Source organism: Ananas comosus, linkage group 7 (assembly GCF_001540865.1).
Source record: "Ananas comosus cultivar F153 linkage group 7, ASM154086v1, whole genome shotgun sequence".
Taxonomy (NCBI): Eukaryota; Viridiplantae; Streptophyta; class Magnoliopsida; order Poales; family Bromeliaceae; genus Ananas; species Ananas comosus.
In genome coordinates, this window is record NC_033627.1 from 8829955 (window position 1) to 8848581 (window position 18627).

General features: G+C 35.3%; 1 protein-coding gene across 2 annotated transcripts in view; it reads right to left on the bottom strand.

Annotated features, from left to right (window-relative positions):
- LOC109712589 (exocyst complex component EXO84C) overlaps positions 1-16259 on the bottom strand; it is a 64926-nt gene extending 48667 nt beyond the window's left edge. Inside the window, exon 1 of one of the 2 annotated variants that reach the window (XM_020236224.1) lies at positions 15855-16259. In XM_020236224.1, the coding sequence (XP_020091813.1) occupies positions 15855-15950 (96 nt within the window). In that variant the 5' untranslated portion in view covers positions 15951-16259. The remainder of the gene's footprint in view (positions 1-15854) is intronic. The other variant, XM_020236222.1, reaches the window with a different exon arrangement.

Sequence of the window (18627 nt, forward strand, 5' to 3'; positions counted from 1 at the left end):
GTCAAAAAAGTATAATTTTTTTTTGTTTATCAATATACGGGCAAATTTTAATTTACATATCCGATCCCTCCGCTTCCACCACAGACATTCATTTTTTTCACAAATTATTTTATCAAAATTTATCGCACCACGAAACTTTTGGCAAATTAAGGGAACAAAATCAAACTCAATAAACAAATTTTGAGATACATCAAATATAAAATTTTATTTGTGCGTTAGAAGATTAAAAATACTGATAAAATTAAAAGGTAAATTAAATCAATTAATGCTTAAATTTATTTAATTTATTTGTCATATAATTTATTGCTTAATTTTTTTGATAAATATAATAATTTTTTTAAAAAATTAATTTAAATATAATTTCTTCAAATAATATTTTAAAATAGTTTTTAAAATTATTTTTTTATTTTATAAAAGAAAGATTGTAATATGGTCAAAAGAAAGAAATGAAGATATCTTTGCATTTTAAAAATTCGAAGCTGAAAAAATTTCTATTCTGCATGAGGTATAGTTGTACTTTACACGAAAAAGTTTACAAGTATGTTAATTGATGAGTATAGTAAACTATACATAGCAAATATTCATAATTATTTGATTAAATCTTTCAAAATAATATTATAAGAGTTTATTGGAACCAAAAAAGCTGAAATAAGATGTGCCAAAGCGTGCCAGTAGGAGGTTATGTGTATCCTTCATCACTCAAGCGTATAATGTGTCGATACGGAAGCATGCCGGTGCCGTACCATGCCAGGCAAACAACGACACGACACCGTGCCACAGCACTTTAAACCTTGCTTTGGAACCTTAAAAAGGTATTTTTAATATTAGCCTTCAAAGAGGAGTAAATAAGAAAGTCGAAAACTTTTCAAAGGTATATAAGCAATTGCTTATACATATATATTATATATATGGGAAAACTTCAAATACCCCCATTGTGGTTTCACTTTTTCTCACTTTAGTACCCTGTGGTTTAAAGTGTATCAAGTTAGTACCCTGTAGTTTTGCACTTTTTTACTTTAGTATCCTGTGGTTTAAAGTGTATCAAGTTAGTACCCTGTGGTTTCGCACTTTCTCACTTTAGTATCCTGTGGTTTCGCACTTTCTCACTTTAGTACCCTGTGGTTTAAAAACCACAGGGTACTAACTTGATACAAAAATAAAACCACAGGGTATTAACTTGATACAAAAATAAAACCACAGGGTATTAACTTGATACACTTTAAACCACAGGGTACTAAAGTGAGAAAGTGCGAAACCACAGGGTACTAACTTGATACACTTTAAACTACAGGGTACTAAAATGAGAAAGTGTGAAACCACAGGTTACTAACTTGATACACTTAAACCACAGGGTACTAAAATGAAAAGTACAAAACCACAGGGGGGGTTTTTGAAGTTTTCCCTATATATATATATATAATTGAGCTAGAATATTTTAGAAGTATTACCCACTTGGTGCTTCTAGGTTTCTAGCCCTTGGATCTACTCCTTGATTACTAATAGCCCTTGGATCAAACACTATTCCACCTACCACCACCTACTACCATCATCCCAACCTTACATTTCTCCATCCAAGGGTTAAAAACTCAAAAGCACCAACCTCTTGGTGCTTTTGAGAGTATTCTAGCTCAACTCTATATATATATATATATATATATATATATAGAGAGAGAGAGAGAGAGAGAGAGAGATAGAGAGAGAGAGAGTCGGGCTGGGGTACTATTGATAGCACCAAGGATTTGGTGCTATCGAGTTTTTCACCGTTAGATTTAACCCTCTGATTATTTTACCCGTTAGATTATACTATTCAACCAACCACTCACTCAACCCTAGGGGGCCCAGATCATCCTAACCACCCATTTCTCAATCTAAGGGCTAAAAAATCAATAGCATCAATAGCTTGGTGCTATTGATAGCATTCCAACCTAGTTTATAGTGTATATATATATATATATATATATATATAAGTCCGGCTACTATACTCTTATGAGTACGATCGCCCTCGTACTCATAAGTCGTTTTTGATGATGGAGCTTCCGAATCAACGATCCATATCGTTAAACATTATCTAGAGCATTTAAAAGTTCTAGAAATCAAATTTTATAATTTTTTGGCATCATTTACCTTACGATCAAAATGTCACAAAATTGACAATTTTTAACGGCCGGTATTGGATACTTGGTAGTTTAACGGTGTAAAAGAATCGGAATCAGTTGAATTTTTGATAGAAAATTCTATTCACTACTTAGATAAAGATCAATAACTCTGATCTTAAATTGAAGTATCCGATCATCTATTTTTAGGACGTCGTTCGATTTCGACCGTTCATTTTATACCCACTTGATGGACTTTATTATGATTTCGAAAAATTACGAAATTTATTTTCTAGAAGTTTCAAATACTCTAGATCATATTTAACGGAGTGGATTACTCTAAGATCATATTTAACGGAGTGGATCATCGGTTCGGAAGCTCCATTATCGAAAACAACTTATGAGTATGAAGCACTATATACTCATAAGAGTATAGTAGCCCTACTATATATATACATATATATACATATATATATGTGTATATATATATGTATATATATATATATATATATATATATATGTATATATGTATGTGTATNTACATATATACATATATGTATGTATATATATGTATATATACATATATGTATATATGATCTAGAGTAATCCACTCCGTTAAATATGATCTAGAGTAATCCACTCCGTTAAATATACATATCTTAGAGTAATCCACTCCGTTAAATATGATCTAGAGTATATACATATATCTATTAACCTTAATGAATCCACAATGTTTCTTGCCACGTGGCAAGAAACCCTTCATTCTTAGGTTAATTAATAGATATAGATAATAATAAAATAATAACCCATTTGAGCCAAATCAATTCTCTAAATCTTCCTACCGTTTCTCTTTCCATCTCTCTTACGTTAGATTTAAAAGTTATCTAATTTTTTAATTAATGTGAATTAAAGTTCCTTCTTCCTACACCTTTTCTTCTCATCTCTCTTACTTTTCCCTCTAACCGACGGAATTAAACATTAATCAAGTAAGTTACACATTCATAAATCATATTGCTAATTGATAATTTCAAAGATCATCCGTTATCTAAAATTAAATTTTGAACTTTAATTGGGGTGATTATTATGGAGAATTAATAACAAATGAATAAGACGAATTGATGGGAAGAGAAATAGTTGAGGAAAAAAAACAGGGAATAGTAAGATAAATCAAATGGTAAATGTTAATCCTTATTCTTTGCTTTAATTTTTTTTATTTATTACTTTTCAATTTTTATTTTATAATATTTTACTTTATTTTTTTTTGTTTGCTCTGGTATTGATTTCAAGTCAATAGATCATTGCTCCAAATTCTATGTCCCATGAATAAAAACTAATTTGTGAAAGGAATAATATGTGAGTACTCTGTAAATTTCAAATTTTGCATAATTTGAAATTTTTTTATGATTTTTTATTACTTTATGTGAGTTTTATATTTTTTTGGTTATTCTGNTTGGAATTTTGAACTTGAGGGATCAATTTTAATAGGACTTATAGATGAGGGGTCTCTAAGTATTTTCATCCTAAAACACTGAAACCTTAGTCGCTTTTTTACTCCTTTTTTTTCTAATTTTTTTACTCTTTGTTTTTTTAATTTTTATTTTTTTTTGTTTCATTTCCGTTTAAAACTTTTTTATGACACTCATCAGTGATATTAATTCTCTATAGTTAGGCGTGACACGTGTGAGCTTTTCCCAAATTCCTTCTCCATTCATAGTCGACAACCTAGTTTTTTTTTAAATGAATATTCTATTTAGTAAATTTTCTGATTCATCTTTATTTTTTCCCTTTTTTTTAATGTTAGTATATAATATTAGTAATTACTACAACTTATATTCTCTTTATCTATAATATGGTATCATAATTTTCTTATTTTTATGTGTTTACATATAAAATTGTTTTGAATTTTAGTTTTTTAATCAATCAATGTAATGGCCGAAACAAGTTCTGCCCAGACAATTTAATAAAGTCTATAAAAAGAATATGTATACGGGTGCCCATACTCGATTTAGACCTGACCTGTACCCGGTCTTGAACAGGTAGTAGATGGGTAGTCACTATCTAGACCCGCTCAAATAGAGACCCAATGTGTATATTAGTAACTTAAATACCCAGACCCGAACTCGATCCGAAGTTAAATGGATAGGGTATATCTTCTTTTTTTATAACCATTTCTATGTACAGGTATGGATACAGTACGTATCAACATATACAGACCCGTATACAGATACATGGATGTACCTATATGCATGCACATGTACATATATATATACATTATATATAGGGTTAAATGCATACACGTCCCTGCAAACATAGTCAATTGCGGAAATATCCCTGCAAAACGGAAACTCCATAAGTTATCCCTGCAAAAGTCCAAAGTTATACAGATATGTCCCTGCCGATTAACAACTGTTAGAGAAATGTTCATTAACCACGGTTAACAGTACTTAACCATGGTGAATTATAACCATTTTGCCCTCACAAATATATCCCTCCAAAAGCATCTTCCCATTCTCTTTCTTTTCCTCTTCCTCTTCCTCTTCGGGCCGCCGGAGCGGATGGCGGCGACGGCGCGGGTTGAGCTCGCCGACGACGAAGAAGAGGGAAGAGAAAGAATGAGAGGAAGAAAAAAAAGGAAGAGGAAGAAGGAGAGGAAGAGGGAGAGGAAGAGGGAAGAGAAAGATGAAGAGGGAAAGGGTTCATCGCCGCGCGCCGCCGCCGCATCTCCTCCCTCGTCGGCGACGAAGAAGAGGGAAGAGGAAGAGGAAAAGGAAAAGAAAGAGGAAGAGGAAGAAGAAGAGGGAGAGGGAGAGGATTCGCTGCCGTCGTCGGATCTTCTCCCTCACCGGCGATGAAGAAGAGGGAAGAGGAAAAGGAAGAGGAAGAAGAAGGGAGAAAAGGGAAGAGGGAGAGGAAGAAGGAGGAAAAGAAAGAGAGAGGGTTCGCCGTCGCCGCCGTCGTCGCTGCCGCCGCCGCCGCTGCCGCCGCCGCCCTCGCCGGCGACGAAGAAGAGGGAAGAAGAAGAGGGGGAAGAAGAAGAAGGGTAGAATCGTAAATTTACGTTATAATTAACCATGGTTAAGTACTTTAACCGTGGTTAATGAAAATTTTCTAACAGTCCTTAACGGCAGGGACATATCTGCATAACTTTAGACTTTTACAGGGATAACTTATGGAGTTTCCGTTTTGCAGGGATATTTCCACAATTGACTATGTTTGCAGGGACCTGTATGCATTTAACCCTTATATATATATATATATGCACATATACATGCATAAAGGCATCCATGGACCGGGTCGGGTCTCGATAGTTGATATACTGTATCCATACCCTAAAAAGAAATGGTTATAAAAAAAGAAGATATACCCTATCCATTTAACTTCGGATCGAGTTCGGGTCTGGGTATTTAAGTTACTAATATACACATTGGGTCTCTATTTGAGCGGGTCTAGATAGTGACTACCCATCTACTACCTGTTCAAGACCGGGTACAGGTCAGGTCTAAATCGAGTATGGGCACCCGTATACATATTCTTTTTATAGACTTTATTAAATTGTCTGGGCAGAACTTGTTTCGGCCATTACATTGATTGATTAAAAAACTAAAATTCAAAACAATTTTATATGTAAACACATAAAAATAAGAAAATTATGATACCATATTATAGATAAAGAGAATATAAGTTGTAGTAATTACTAATATTATATACTAACATTAAAAAAAAGGGAAAAAATAAAGATGAATCAGAAAATTTACTAAATAGAATATTCATTTAAAAAAAAACTAGGTTGTCGACTATGAATGGAGAAGGAATTTGGGAAAAGCTCACACGTGTCACGCCTAACTATAGAGAATTAATATCACTGATGAGTGTCATAAAAAAGTTTTAAACGGAAATGAAACAAAAAAAAATAAAAATTAAAAAAACAAAGAGTAAAAAAATTAGAAAAAAAAGGAGTAAAAAAGCGACTAAGGTTTCAGTGTTTTAGGATGAAAATACTTAGAGACCCCTCATCTATAAGTCCTATTAAAATTGATCCCTCAAGTTCAAAATTCCAAATCTTTTTATTAAGTATCGGATATTTCATCGGGTCCGAGTCGGGTCCGGATTTGAAAACTATTCCGGACCCTATCCATTTAAAAGTTGGGTTCGAATCGGGACTAAATCGGGTATAGGTATAAAATATCCGAATCCATATCAAAACTTTAATGGGTAATTTTTTAACCCGTATACTATCCATTTTTTATCGGATCCGATTCGGGTCCGGATAGGGTACGGGTACGGGTAGGGTCCGGGTCGGGTATGGTATATCGGATATTTTGGACAGCTTTATGCATACATGTATACATATATATATGTATGTATACACACACACATATATATATATATATATATATATATAGAGTTGAGCTATGATACTTTTACAAGTATCACCACCATGGTGCTATTAGGTTTTAAGCCATTGGATCTACTTTTTTATTATTAATAGCCCTTGGATTAAACACTCTTNTTCCACCTACCACCACCTACCACCACATACCACCATCATCTCAACCTCACATCTCTCCATCCAACGGCTAAAAACACACAAGTATCACCCCGATGATACTTTTACAAGTATTCTAGCCCTACTCTATATATATATATATATATATATATATATATATATATATATATAGGCATATATATAGCGAGAGAGAGAGAGAGAGAGAGGGGGGGAGAGCTGGGCTACTATATTCTTATGAGTACGATCATCTTCGTACTCATAAGTCGTTTTCANTATATATATATATATATATATATAGCGAGAGAGAGAGAGAGAGAGAGGGGGGGAGAGCTGGGCTACTATATTCTTATGAGTACGATCATCTTCGTACTCATAAGTCGTTTTCAACGATTGAGCTTTCGAATCAACGATCCATACTGTTAAACATGATTTAGAGTATTTAAAACTTCTAGAAATCAAATTTCATAATTTTTCAACATCATTTACCTTACAATTAAAAGATCTTAAAATTGACAATTTATAACGACTGGTATGGGATACTTACTAATTTAATGGTGTAAAAAATTAAAATTGGTTGAATTTTTAATAGAAAATTCTATTCACTATCTAAACAAAGATCAACAACTCTGATCTTAAATTGAAAAATCTGATCACCTATTTTTAGGAGGTCGTTCAATTTTGACTGTTCATTTTATGCCCCCTTGATGAACTTTAATATAATTTCTAAAAATTACAAAATTTATTTTCTAAAAGTTTCAAATGAATCATATTTAACGGCATGGATTGTCGATTCACAAGCTCAATCATCAAAACCAACTTATGAGTACGAAGGGGTCTATACTCATAAGAGTATAGTAGCCGGACTCTCTCTCTCTCTCTCTCTCTCTATATATATATATATAGAGAGAGAGAGAGAGAGTCCGGCTACTATACTCTTATGAGTACGATCGCCTTCGTACCCATAAGTCGTTTTCAATGATAGAGCTTCCGAATCGACGATCCATACCGTTAAACATTATCTAGAGCATTTAAAACTTCTAGAAATCAAATTTTATAATTGTTTGATACTTTGATATCATTTACCTTACGATCAAAATCTCACAAAATTGAAAATTTTTAACGGCCGGTATAAGATACTTGCTAGTTTAACGGTGTAAAAGAATCAGAATAGGTTGAATTTTTGATAAAAAATTCTATTCACTACCTAGATAAAGATCAATAACTCTGATCTTAAATTGAAGGATCCGATCATCCATTTTTAGGATGTCGTTCGATTTTGACCGTTCATTTTATACCCGCTTGATGGACTTTATAATGATTTTGAAAAATTACAAAATTTATTTTCTAGAAGTTTCAAATACTCTAGATCATGTTTAACAGTGTGGATCGTCCATTCTCCAACATCAAAAACAACTTATGAGTACGAAGGGCTCTATACTCATAAGAGTATAGTAGCCCTACTCTCTCTCTCTCTCTATATATATATATAGAGTCCGACTATGGTGCTTGTAAAAGCACCTTACAAGCACCAAGCACTTGGTGCTTGTAAATTTTTTACCATTAGAACTACGCCTTTGATCATTTTTACCCGTTAGATTATACTATTCAACCAACCACCCACTCAACCCAAGGGGACCCACATCATCCTAACCGCACATCCCTTAATCCAATGGCCAAAAACTTACATGTACCAATAACTTGGTACTTTTAAAAGTATAGGAGCTCAATTCTATACACACACACACACACACACACACACACACACATATATACATATATATACATACATATACATACATACATATACATACATATATATATGCATATATATATATATATATATATAGAGAGAGTAGGGCTACTGTGCTATTAGGAGCACAGCAGCCCTTGTGCTCCTAACTTTCTAACCACCCATCAAGTTTGATGGGTAGTTAGAATGAAAAGGGAAAGAGATATTGAAGAGAAATTCAAGGAGAAAAGAAATTGAGACACCCAAGTTGTTTTCGATGATGCGGCTTCCAAATCGACGATCGGCTCCGTTAGACTTGATCTACACTATTGAAAGTATTTGAGAACTAAATTTTAAATTTTTTCGACATCATTTGACCAGTGATCAAAAGATCTCAAAATTGACAATTTTAAGGGCCGATGTGGTGTGTTTGTGAGTTTAACGGTGTAAAACAATCCAAATGTGATGAAAATTTTATAGAAAATTCTTTTCACTATTTAGAGTAAGATCAGTATATCTGATATTGAATTTAAATCTTTTATCATCATTTTTCATGAGATTTTTATTTTCAGCCGTTCAATTTTAGACTACTTGTTTGATAGGTAAATGATATCGAAAAATTATGAAATTTAGTTTCTAAATATTTTCAATAGTGTAGATCAAGTCTAACGGACCGATCGCTATTGGATAGCCGCATCATCGAAAAACAACCTGGTAGCACGGAGCCTCCGTGCTATCGATAGTATAGTAGCCTAGTTCTATATATAATATATATATATATATATATAGAATTATGCTCCTATGCTATCAATAGTACCAAGCCCTTGGTACTATTGAGTTTGCCGTTTGATGAAAGGATGTGCGGTAGATGATAGTGGTCCCCTAGGGTTGAGTGCGTGTTGGTTTAATAGTATAATCAATGGTGGAAAGATCACAGAGTAGCATCTAACGGTAGAAAACTCTATAGTACCAAAGGCTTGTACTATCAATAGTATAGTAGCCGGACTCTCTCCCTCCCCTCTCTCTTATATATATATATATATACACATATGTATATATAATACACATATGTATATATACATATATATACATATGTATATATATATATACATATATACATATGTATACATATGTATATATACATATTAATAATATTAATATATATAGTATATATAGTATATATGTATATATATATATGTGTAATATTAACATATGTATGTATATATATATACATACATTTGTATACATATATACATATATATATACACATATGTATATATACATATATACATACATATATACACATATATACATATATACATACTATATATACACATATGTATTATACATATATAACATATGTATATATATATACATATGTATATATGTATAGTAACATACATATGTATACATATGTATATATATATATATATATATATATATATATATATATATATATATATAGATATATATATATATATGTTAATACGTATGTGCGTATATATGTGTGTGTATATATATGATGGAGAATTGGGTCCTTATCGGATTTATACTCGTCGTCGGAACCGTATTCGAAATATTTGGTTAGACAATGGATCAGTTTTAGAAGCCTAACCTGAATCTGCGTCTTATTCAGATCCTAAATTGAATCTGAGTCTTATTAAGATTCGATGGGTTAATTTTGGAAGTTTTATTAGATTAGGATTTTTAGTTTATTTGGAAATTTTAGACTAGAATTATATTCCTTTTTATATCTCTATTTTGAATTCTGCTATGAGAATTTATTTAATTTCCTTTTAGGACTCCTAGTCATATTCATAGTCGTTTTAATTTATACACTGTATAAATAAGGGTCAAGTCCCTATTGTAAGGTTAATGAAAATTGAGTTATTTGAATTATTCGTGAATTTTCCTTGCCTTCACGAAAGCGTCGACCAGAGAGAGTCCGGCTCATGAGTGAGTCCTGTGAATTATTTCTTTTTCCTTTTTCATTTCCTTCTCTTTCCTCTTATATTTTATTTTATTTTAGCCGTTGGATCAATTACAATTAAAGAGAGCCGTCGAGATTGACTTATCCGTGCGGGACCCATCCGCGAGATCTCTCCACGAGTCATCCGTATATAGAAGCCATACAAGGGATTTTCCTCTCTCCATCCGTACGGTTTCCTTCTCTGTCCATACGGTCCCCTTCCCCCTCCGTCCGTACGACTAGCAATCGGGACAACTTGATTAAACGAAAAAGAAAAAGGAAAAGGAAAAGGAAAAGGAAAAAAAAATGAGAACAACGACAACAATCTAAAGAATATTTCTTTCCCGACGATCTGCTGTCGCCGCGACAACCAACTAACTGAGATTGCGATCAAGTCTACATCGTGGAATCAAGCCGTTATCAAATCCAACGATTTCTCTTTCTTAATTTGCAACTATTCCTAAACCCTAATTTTCATTATCATCATCCTATCGTTTCGTGACCCCTAACCCTAATTTCTTTCCACTATTTTAGAAATTCTAGTAAAGCGGCTAAGATCTGATGAACGAAAGAAATTAAACTAACTCGTCCGCGTGCGTGCGATGGACCCAATCCTACAGAAACTCCAAAGTGTGATCTTTCCTAATCGTTCTCTTATTTAAGTTTTTGAATTCTAGATTTGTCATTTATTTCTTTTAGTTTGATTTCTAAGAATCGCTCAATCCGTATTTTTAAGTAATTCTCAAAAACCCTAAACCGTCCTACATCAATATATATATGTATATACAAACTTATGTATATATACATGCACGAGAGTACAAATGAAGAACCATTCTCACAGCCAAAATGGTCAGTTGAAGGTACAGCTACAGCTACCATAGTGCATTACATAGAGCAAAAGCCGAAAGGATCATTTCTATCAATCAATTGGTAATAGATAAAAGCTCAACGGTGCATGGTGGTTACGCATTAGTAGTGGTCAGTCAATCATTAAGTACTATTCTCTCAACATAACCGTGTAACAATTATATTAGTTCATTATTGATCGATAGGAAAGAATGCGGCCAATTGTTTCTACAATAGAGGGGTTATATCTTAAACAACAATAGAGGGGTTATATCTTAATCAACAATTGTCTCACTACAATAATTTGATCGAAGTTACATATAGTGATCAAATCAAGAATTTAAGTGCCCATCGGCATTGGCCATGCACACAACGTCGTACCGTGCCAACAAAGATATCAACACGATATGGCCATTGTGTCAATGGCAGAGCTCAAAACCCTCTTTTCTTTGAATTTAGCAGTAGCAAGGATTGCCTGTGCTGGCCCGTACTACTCGTGTCGTACCGTGCCAAGGCCGTGACACGTGGCATAGGGTCATGCCGACGTCATATCAACAAAATTATGTTTTTTGGCACTTTTTAGAATCTGCTTGAATTTTTTTTATATAAAAGTTTTACAAAAAAATTTCCATACTTAAAATATATAGATCTAGTAAATCTACTAAACTTTGGAGCAATTACTAAATTCGATTGCATAGTAAGACCAAGTTTTAGTGAAAAAATACAAATAAAAACATTTGCTCCAATTTCATTCAGCATTTTATATCTAGTGAATTTAACCATGGTAGTTTTTTCCTATAAATTTTTATTCAATTTACGACTTTCATATAAAATGTTCTTTTTTAATAAGATGTTTATGGGTTTATTCTTACTAAACTGCGTAAGGTATAGTACATAAAATATTAGTATATCCATTAGTGATCTTAAAACACTCTAAAACAACTAATTTCTCTCAAAATGTAATATAAGAGCCTGAGCAAATGTGTGCCAACGTGCAATTGGCACAGAGGGAGTGTGCCGACATTGGCACACTCTGTGCCGCTATGCTGTTTCACGCCGTTGGCACAGCAGCATGGCAATCCTTGGAAAGAGGTTACATCAATAAAGTACAAAAAAAAAAAAATTGATATAGATATATAAAAAACAATGATAATTGGTTGTAAAGAAAATAAATATTTCATGCCATAGTATGTCGACACACAGTTACTTTTGTGAATGGCGCACTTTGGCACGGCACGAAACAACTCCATGCCACAGTACTTGAATTCTAGCATTAGATTCTAATCAAACATTTTTCGAAAAAACAGACAGAGAGGGCAATACAAAGAAATTCCATATTAAATCAAGTTTCATCACTTAATAGATCAAATCTATGACTATAGTAAGCATCGAAGGAAGGCTTCTAGATAGTAGGGAAAAATTGGTTTTCAGTGCATTTGAGTAGTGATTTGATAAATTAATATTTAGGAAAACTTACCAAACAAACAAATATGTAAGCATGCAAAAGATTAATAGATCGAGAAGATGCCGCCTATTGTTAAGGGACACCAGTCATTGACCTAAGTTTGTATATTATCCCCTCAAAGTGCAAGTGGCTACACCAGGCATCGTCTGAAGGTTGTAATTTATCCCCTCCTGGTGCAAGTTGCAGTTGAGGCATCTTCTCAGTGACAACAGACTGGTCCTTCCCATTGACACACAATTCTAAAGGCAATAGAGAATAGTGCATCATTCGAAATCTGCAGAGTGTGTAATGGAGAACAAAAGCCCTGCCAGGAAGAGAGGCGGAGAGGAAGAGAAGAAAGAGTTTTTCTGCCCCATTTTCCGTGAAATTATTGAAGTGTCACTTTGTAACACACTGGACCTTTGCAAATTGCGAGGTTCGAGTGTTTGATCAATGTTCCGAGTTTTTCTAAATATTCTGGAGGGTCGTTGACAGTGTTCTGACCTATGGCTCGTATCTCGATATTTGTAGCATTTTAAGTAGCGCTAAGGTCACCAAAATGATGGACTTACGCTGCTCTCGGGTTGCTGTTTGCAGGGCTGTGTACCAGTACAACATTGATGTTGTACCAGAACAGATGGTGTACCGGTACAACATCGGAAGTGTACCGGTACACATGGGGATTTTCTGCGAACCCGAGGCTCGGGTTTGCTGTCCCGCAAGACTTGTACCGGTACTTTCCCGTGTACTGGTACACTTTGCTCTGCGAACTGATGTTGTGGGGGGTGTATTTGCAATTGTTGCAAACCCTATAAATATCACCCCAGCCTCCTTAGGAGCTCTTTTAAGCCCTAACCTGTGGAGAAGCAAGGTGAGACTCTTTTCCTTTGATTACTTCTTCATTTTTGATGAATTTTGGTTAGTTTTGATCTCTCATTTCTTCTCCTCCTTACTTTTTGTTGGGCTTCCTCCATTGTTGAAGACTTGGAGCTTGGAGAGGAGCTTGTTTGAGAGGAGATCTTCAACCCTACTTGTTTTGGAGCTTAGTTTGGAGCATCTTGAGAGGTGAGTAGCACTTTTCTACTCCTTGATCCTTGTTTTGGTAGGTTTTGTGAGTTAAAGCCTTAGAATGTGAAAATTAGGGTTGAAATGGAGATTTTGGATTTGAGGGTTTTGGAGCTCAATTGATCTTATTTGAACCTTTGTTTAGGTTGGATTAGAAGGCCTCTAACTCCCTTTTGGAGATCGTGAGAGGTTTCTTCGCATCCGGTGAGCTTTCTTCACCTTTGCTTGAGTAGCTTAATGTCTGAACATAACGTTCGTGTATCCCTCCTTTTGTGACCTTTAGGGTACTAGGAGAGTAGTAGACACCTTCATCGGCCCAAACGAAGGGTTTCGTGAAGCCACGGTGGGTTTGGCTTCATTGGAATAGGAGAAAACTTCTTCTAAGTGGTTAAATGTTTTCGTTTCATCGCATCGCATGCATATTCATGCTAGATAGAATTTATGTGAATTTTAGAATGCTTAAAATGCATGTGTTTTGTATTATGAAAATTCATCTCTATATAGTAGAGCCTTATGTGGATTAAACATGCATATAAGTAGCATTCTTCTTGTGGATTGAAAACATGTCTCATATGACGAAAATGACTCGAATGATGTATTCTTGAACACTAAACTCGTGCTTGGACTTGATGAACAAAAGTGCCATAAAGGGGCACTCGAACTAGTAAACTGTTAAATTGTAACATAGAGATATGATGACATAGAGATAGGCCATTGTGACATCGACTATATTCCATGTTTTAGACATGATGACATAGTGATAGGCTATTGAGACATATGTTATATTCCATGTTTTAAACATGAGGAATTGGTACTCGAGACAGACTTATACGCTTGCTTGCCTTTGTGCTCATTCACACATGCTTGTGACGGTCGCTCCCTACAAGCCGGCACTCCGGAGATAGCCATCGCGACATATGCTCGCCCGTGCAGGATTGGGCGCCGAAGTGGATTGCCGTGGAAGAGGCTCATTTCTAGCGTGGGGATGTTGACTACCACGGGGCCATTAGGCACGGCGCAATCCAGACAGCCTACGGGTGGGTCTTACAAGATTGGAACTATCAGTAGTTAATATGCCAAGTGGGCTTGGACTAGAATAGTAAATAATGATATCTTACTATTTGTGTTGTGGACATTATGTTGGTTATACATTTATGCTTATTCATGTTAGAACAGCTTTCTTACTTATACAAATTCATGCTAAGTAGAGATATCATGTTATAGTAGACCTTCATGCTAGTAACTTATGGTTTATTTCATACTTGTACTTACCCCTTTTCGCTTTTGGACCTAGTGGCGCATTTCACTGAAGTCGGTAACTGCCCACTGGGAACTATTATTTAATAGCTTTCACGCCCTCTGTTTGATGTTCTTTTTCAAAGCCTTCAGCACCGGCGGAGGCACGGGATCACGGCAAGAGAGTCGCATAGCTAGATAGTGGAGCTTGCTTTTACTCATAAGTGGTTACTCTCTTTTTTGTGTTTTTGTTGTGAGGGAGAGTTTTGGTACCATGTGTAGAGACCACCCTTGTATTATTGTTAGCTTTTGTACTTGGGATTTTAGTTGTACTATTTTATGGTTCTTTACTTAGTGGATTTTAGCTTCTTGCTTACTCTCTTATTGTAGAATCTAGTTGTACTTTGCTCTGATACTTCTAGATGTCTTTCTACTATTGCTTTATTTACCGTTCTTTTTGTAGACGCCTTATATGTTTTAGACGTATGGCAGGTCTCGACACGCATAGGGTGGGCTTCCGCTGGGTCCCGGGGCGTGACACACTTGTTCCCTCAATTATCCCTCAGCAGCCAGAAAATTGAAAAAAATACAAAGAAAAAATAAAAAAGAAAAAAGAGAGAGGTTGGAAACATAATAACAGGAAAGAAACATGAAACTAGTTATCTAATCTCAGAGATCTAAAAATTTAATTCAACGATATCTTGCTCTTTCTTTGCCACGGTTAGTGCTAATGGGAGTAGGTTGATTTGGGATGGAAAACAAGGAAGGAAACAAATACTAAGAATCTATATGGCCCAAAACTGAGGAAGCATTCCAATTGCAATCCTCCGACTAAATGCAGAACCGGCTGAGGCTAGGCTATGCAGATTCAAATCTAAGCACTATGAAGCAACCGATAAGAAAAAAAGAAAAAAAAAAAAGGGGCAAGAGGGAATGATGATGAATGGGAGACGAGTGAGAGGAACCTTCTCGGTGTGGGACTGGTAGACGGAGTTGACGCTGGACTGCGGCGTGATCCACTCGTGCGCCAAAAAGTCGTCATCCTCCTCGCTGCTCTCCATTACTCTTCCTCAGGCCTTCGATTTCTCTCTCTCTCAGTCTCGGGCTGACGGAGGCGGCGAGGAGATGCTCTCGAGTCGAGACAGCGTGCGTGCGGAGTCTAACCGCTGCCGTCGCTCCACCCGACTGAGCTGACCATCCACCGGAGAAAGGCTCGCGCTTATGACGAACTGCGCTGGCTTACCGCATCGCGACGGATGACGCAGGCGAGAGATCCGCCGTCCGATTCTTAATCTACGGTGTCCGCTGAAGCTGGTAGGACGCCTACCAAATCAGTGAGCCGTCGTGTCTGTCCCGTGACACAGCCCGCTGTCTCAGCACATAAAATTACTTTTGTAATCAGGCGAGTCTATATATATATATATTTTTTTTTTGCAAATTTGCATAAAAAATTTACTGATTTTAACTTTTGCAAAATTGGATAATATTTTTTTTACACATTCAGTTCGAATTTATTACACTCGAACAAAATTGTTGCAAAATCGATTTTAACTTTTGCAAAATTGGATAATATTTTTTTTACACATTCAATTCGAATTTATTACACTCGAACAAAATTGTTGCAAAATCGGATGACTTTTTTTTTTTACACATTCAGTCTCAATTTTTTGCACTCGAACAAAATTCCCTCCCATCTGCTCCCCCGATATATAAAAAATACGGTGCAGGATGCTATCACAGATAATAAATGCCTGTAATATATCAGATTTTGGCATAAAGATAAAAATAAATAAAAATAGCGTGGGATACTATTTTTATTGAATTTAGAGAAGTAAAACATAAGTCAGAATTGACTTGTGCTAAAATTGGGATGAAAACAGAAAATCTAGAATTTTCTGTTGGAAACGGGACAGATAAATTAGCAGAAAATGCAGTCTCAGAAAATTATGAAAATTGAAGAATAAGTCAGAAATATTTTTATGAGGCTAGATTTAAAGTTTCATATTTTTCTGACACCCGAAATGTGAGAAATAAAATCCGAAAGCTATCTGATAAAAATTACAGTTCGGTACAGTTTTCGGTGACCAAACGGGGTCGAAACTGAAAACTTAAGATATATTCTTACTCAGTACGTAAAACCGAACATGGCTGTCAAGTTTGAGCTCAAACGGACATTCATGGAGTTCCGGCGAAAGATATCAGATTTTAAGTTGCCTGAAGTGAATAGTGTTTGGTGTTGACTTTAATTAGAAGCTAATTAGCTTCTTCTCCTCCATCAGCCGACCACCATGGCCGACACACCTCTCACGCACGCATGGAGGGAGAGAGAGAGACCTTCATTTCTCTCTCTAAATATCTCTCTTATCTCTCTAAATCTCTTTCTTAAAATTTGAGGGTTGGTGGAGATCGAGTTTGCGAACCCATTGGGAGCGACGGATCGAGCTTTTGTGCGCCCGTTGGAGCGGCGTGTTTTCGTTGCGGCGTTCACATTGTGGTAAGCTTTTAGGATTTAGTTTAATCCTTAGCTTTAAGTGCACTAATAGCCTCTAATGAGCATTGATAGCATGTTGTTCCATTTAATTAGGATTATTTAGAGGTTAATTCATGTTAGGGCTCAAAAATGCTAATTTTGAAAATATGAGGGTGTGATCTAATTTGACCCTCCATAAACCTAATTGCTAGGTAAACGAACGCGTTGGCGAAGACGGTTCAGCAATCCAACGAGCCGTTACAAAGTTATTAAAGAAACAGACGTTAGGCTTCGTTTCCGCCGAGAGGGCCGAGGCGACATCCTAAAATCATGAGATTGGATCTGGAGCACCGTGGCACATAACCGAAGACCTTTAATTTTCGGATCGTGGATCGGAGGCCGTTCGGGTGGTCGCGCAAAAGATCGGGCCAAACCGGATTACGGGTGCCGCGGGAGGCCGATTGCAAGTGTCGACAAGCAATCGGAAAGCGTTTTGAGGTGGGTTGTGCTCACCGAAGCGATTAGGCCGCTTTCCATACTAAAGTGTAGTATGTTTACTATTGATGCATGATAAAGTATGCTATTTATGAATGCATGATAAAGATTAAAGTATGCTATTTAAGAATGCATGATAAAGATTAAAGTATGCTATTTAAGAATGCATGATAAAGATAGATGTCAAGTAAATCATGAGTTGATATTAATTTACATGAGTATATTATAGAAATGCTAAACAGATGTCAAACATAAGTATGAGATTTCTATTAACCGAGAATGCATGTGGTAAATGTTAATGAATGCATAAAATGCTAAGTGATGACTACCAATGGATGACAAAATATCCGCATAATGAACATAGATCGAGTGGCATTTGGAAATGGTAAAGTGGACACTAGAGTTAGTGTGGGACATCAAAGAATAAATGTGGTGTAAAGAACAATGATAATGGCTAGAGGCAATGTAAAGTAATGTGCCATAAAGAATAAGCAAAATGTAAAAAATAATGATAATGGCTAGAGACAATGTAAAGTAATGTGGCATAAAGAACAAGCAAAGTGTAAAGAACAATGATAATGGCTAAAGTTAGCAACCAATGTGACATAAAGAAAACTAGAGTTAGTGTGTGGAAATAAAAGAACAAATGTGGTATAAAGAACAATGATAATGACTAGAAGCAATGTAAAGTAATTGTGCCATAAAGAATAATGATTGCAAAAGGTAAAAAATAATGTGATGTAAAGAACACTAGAGACAATGTAAAACAATGA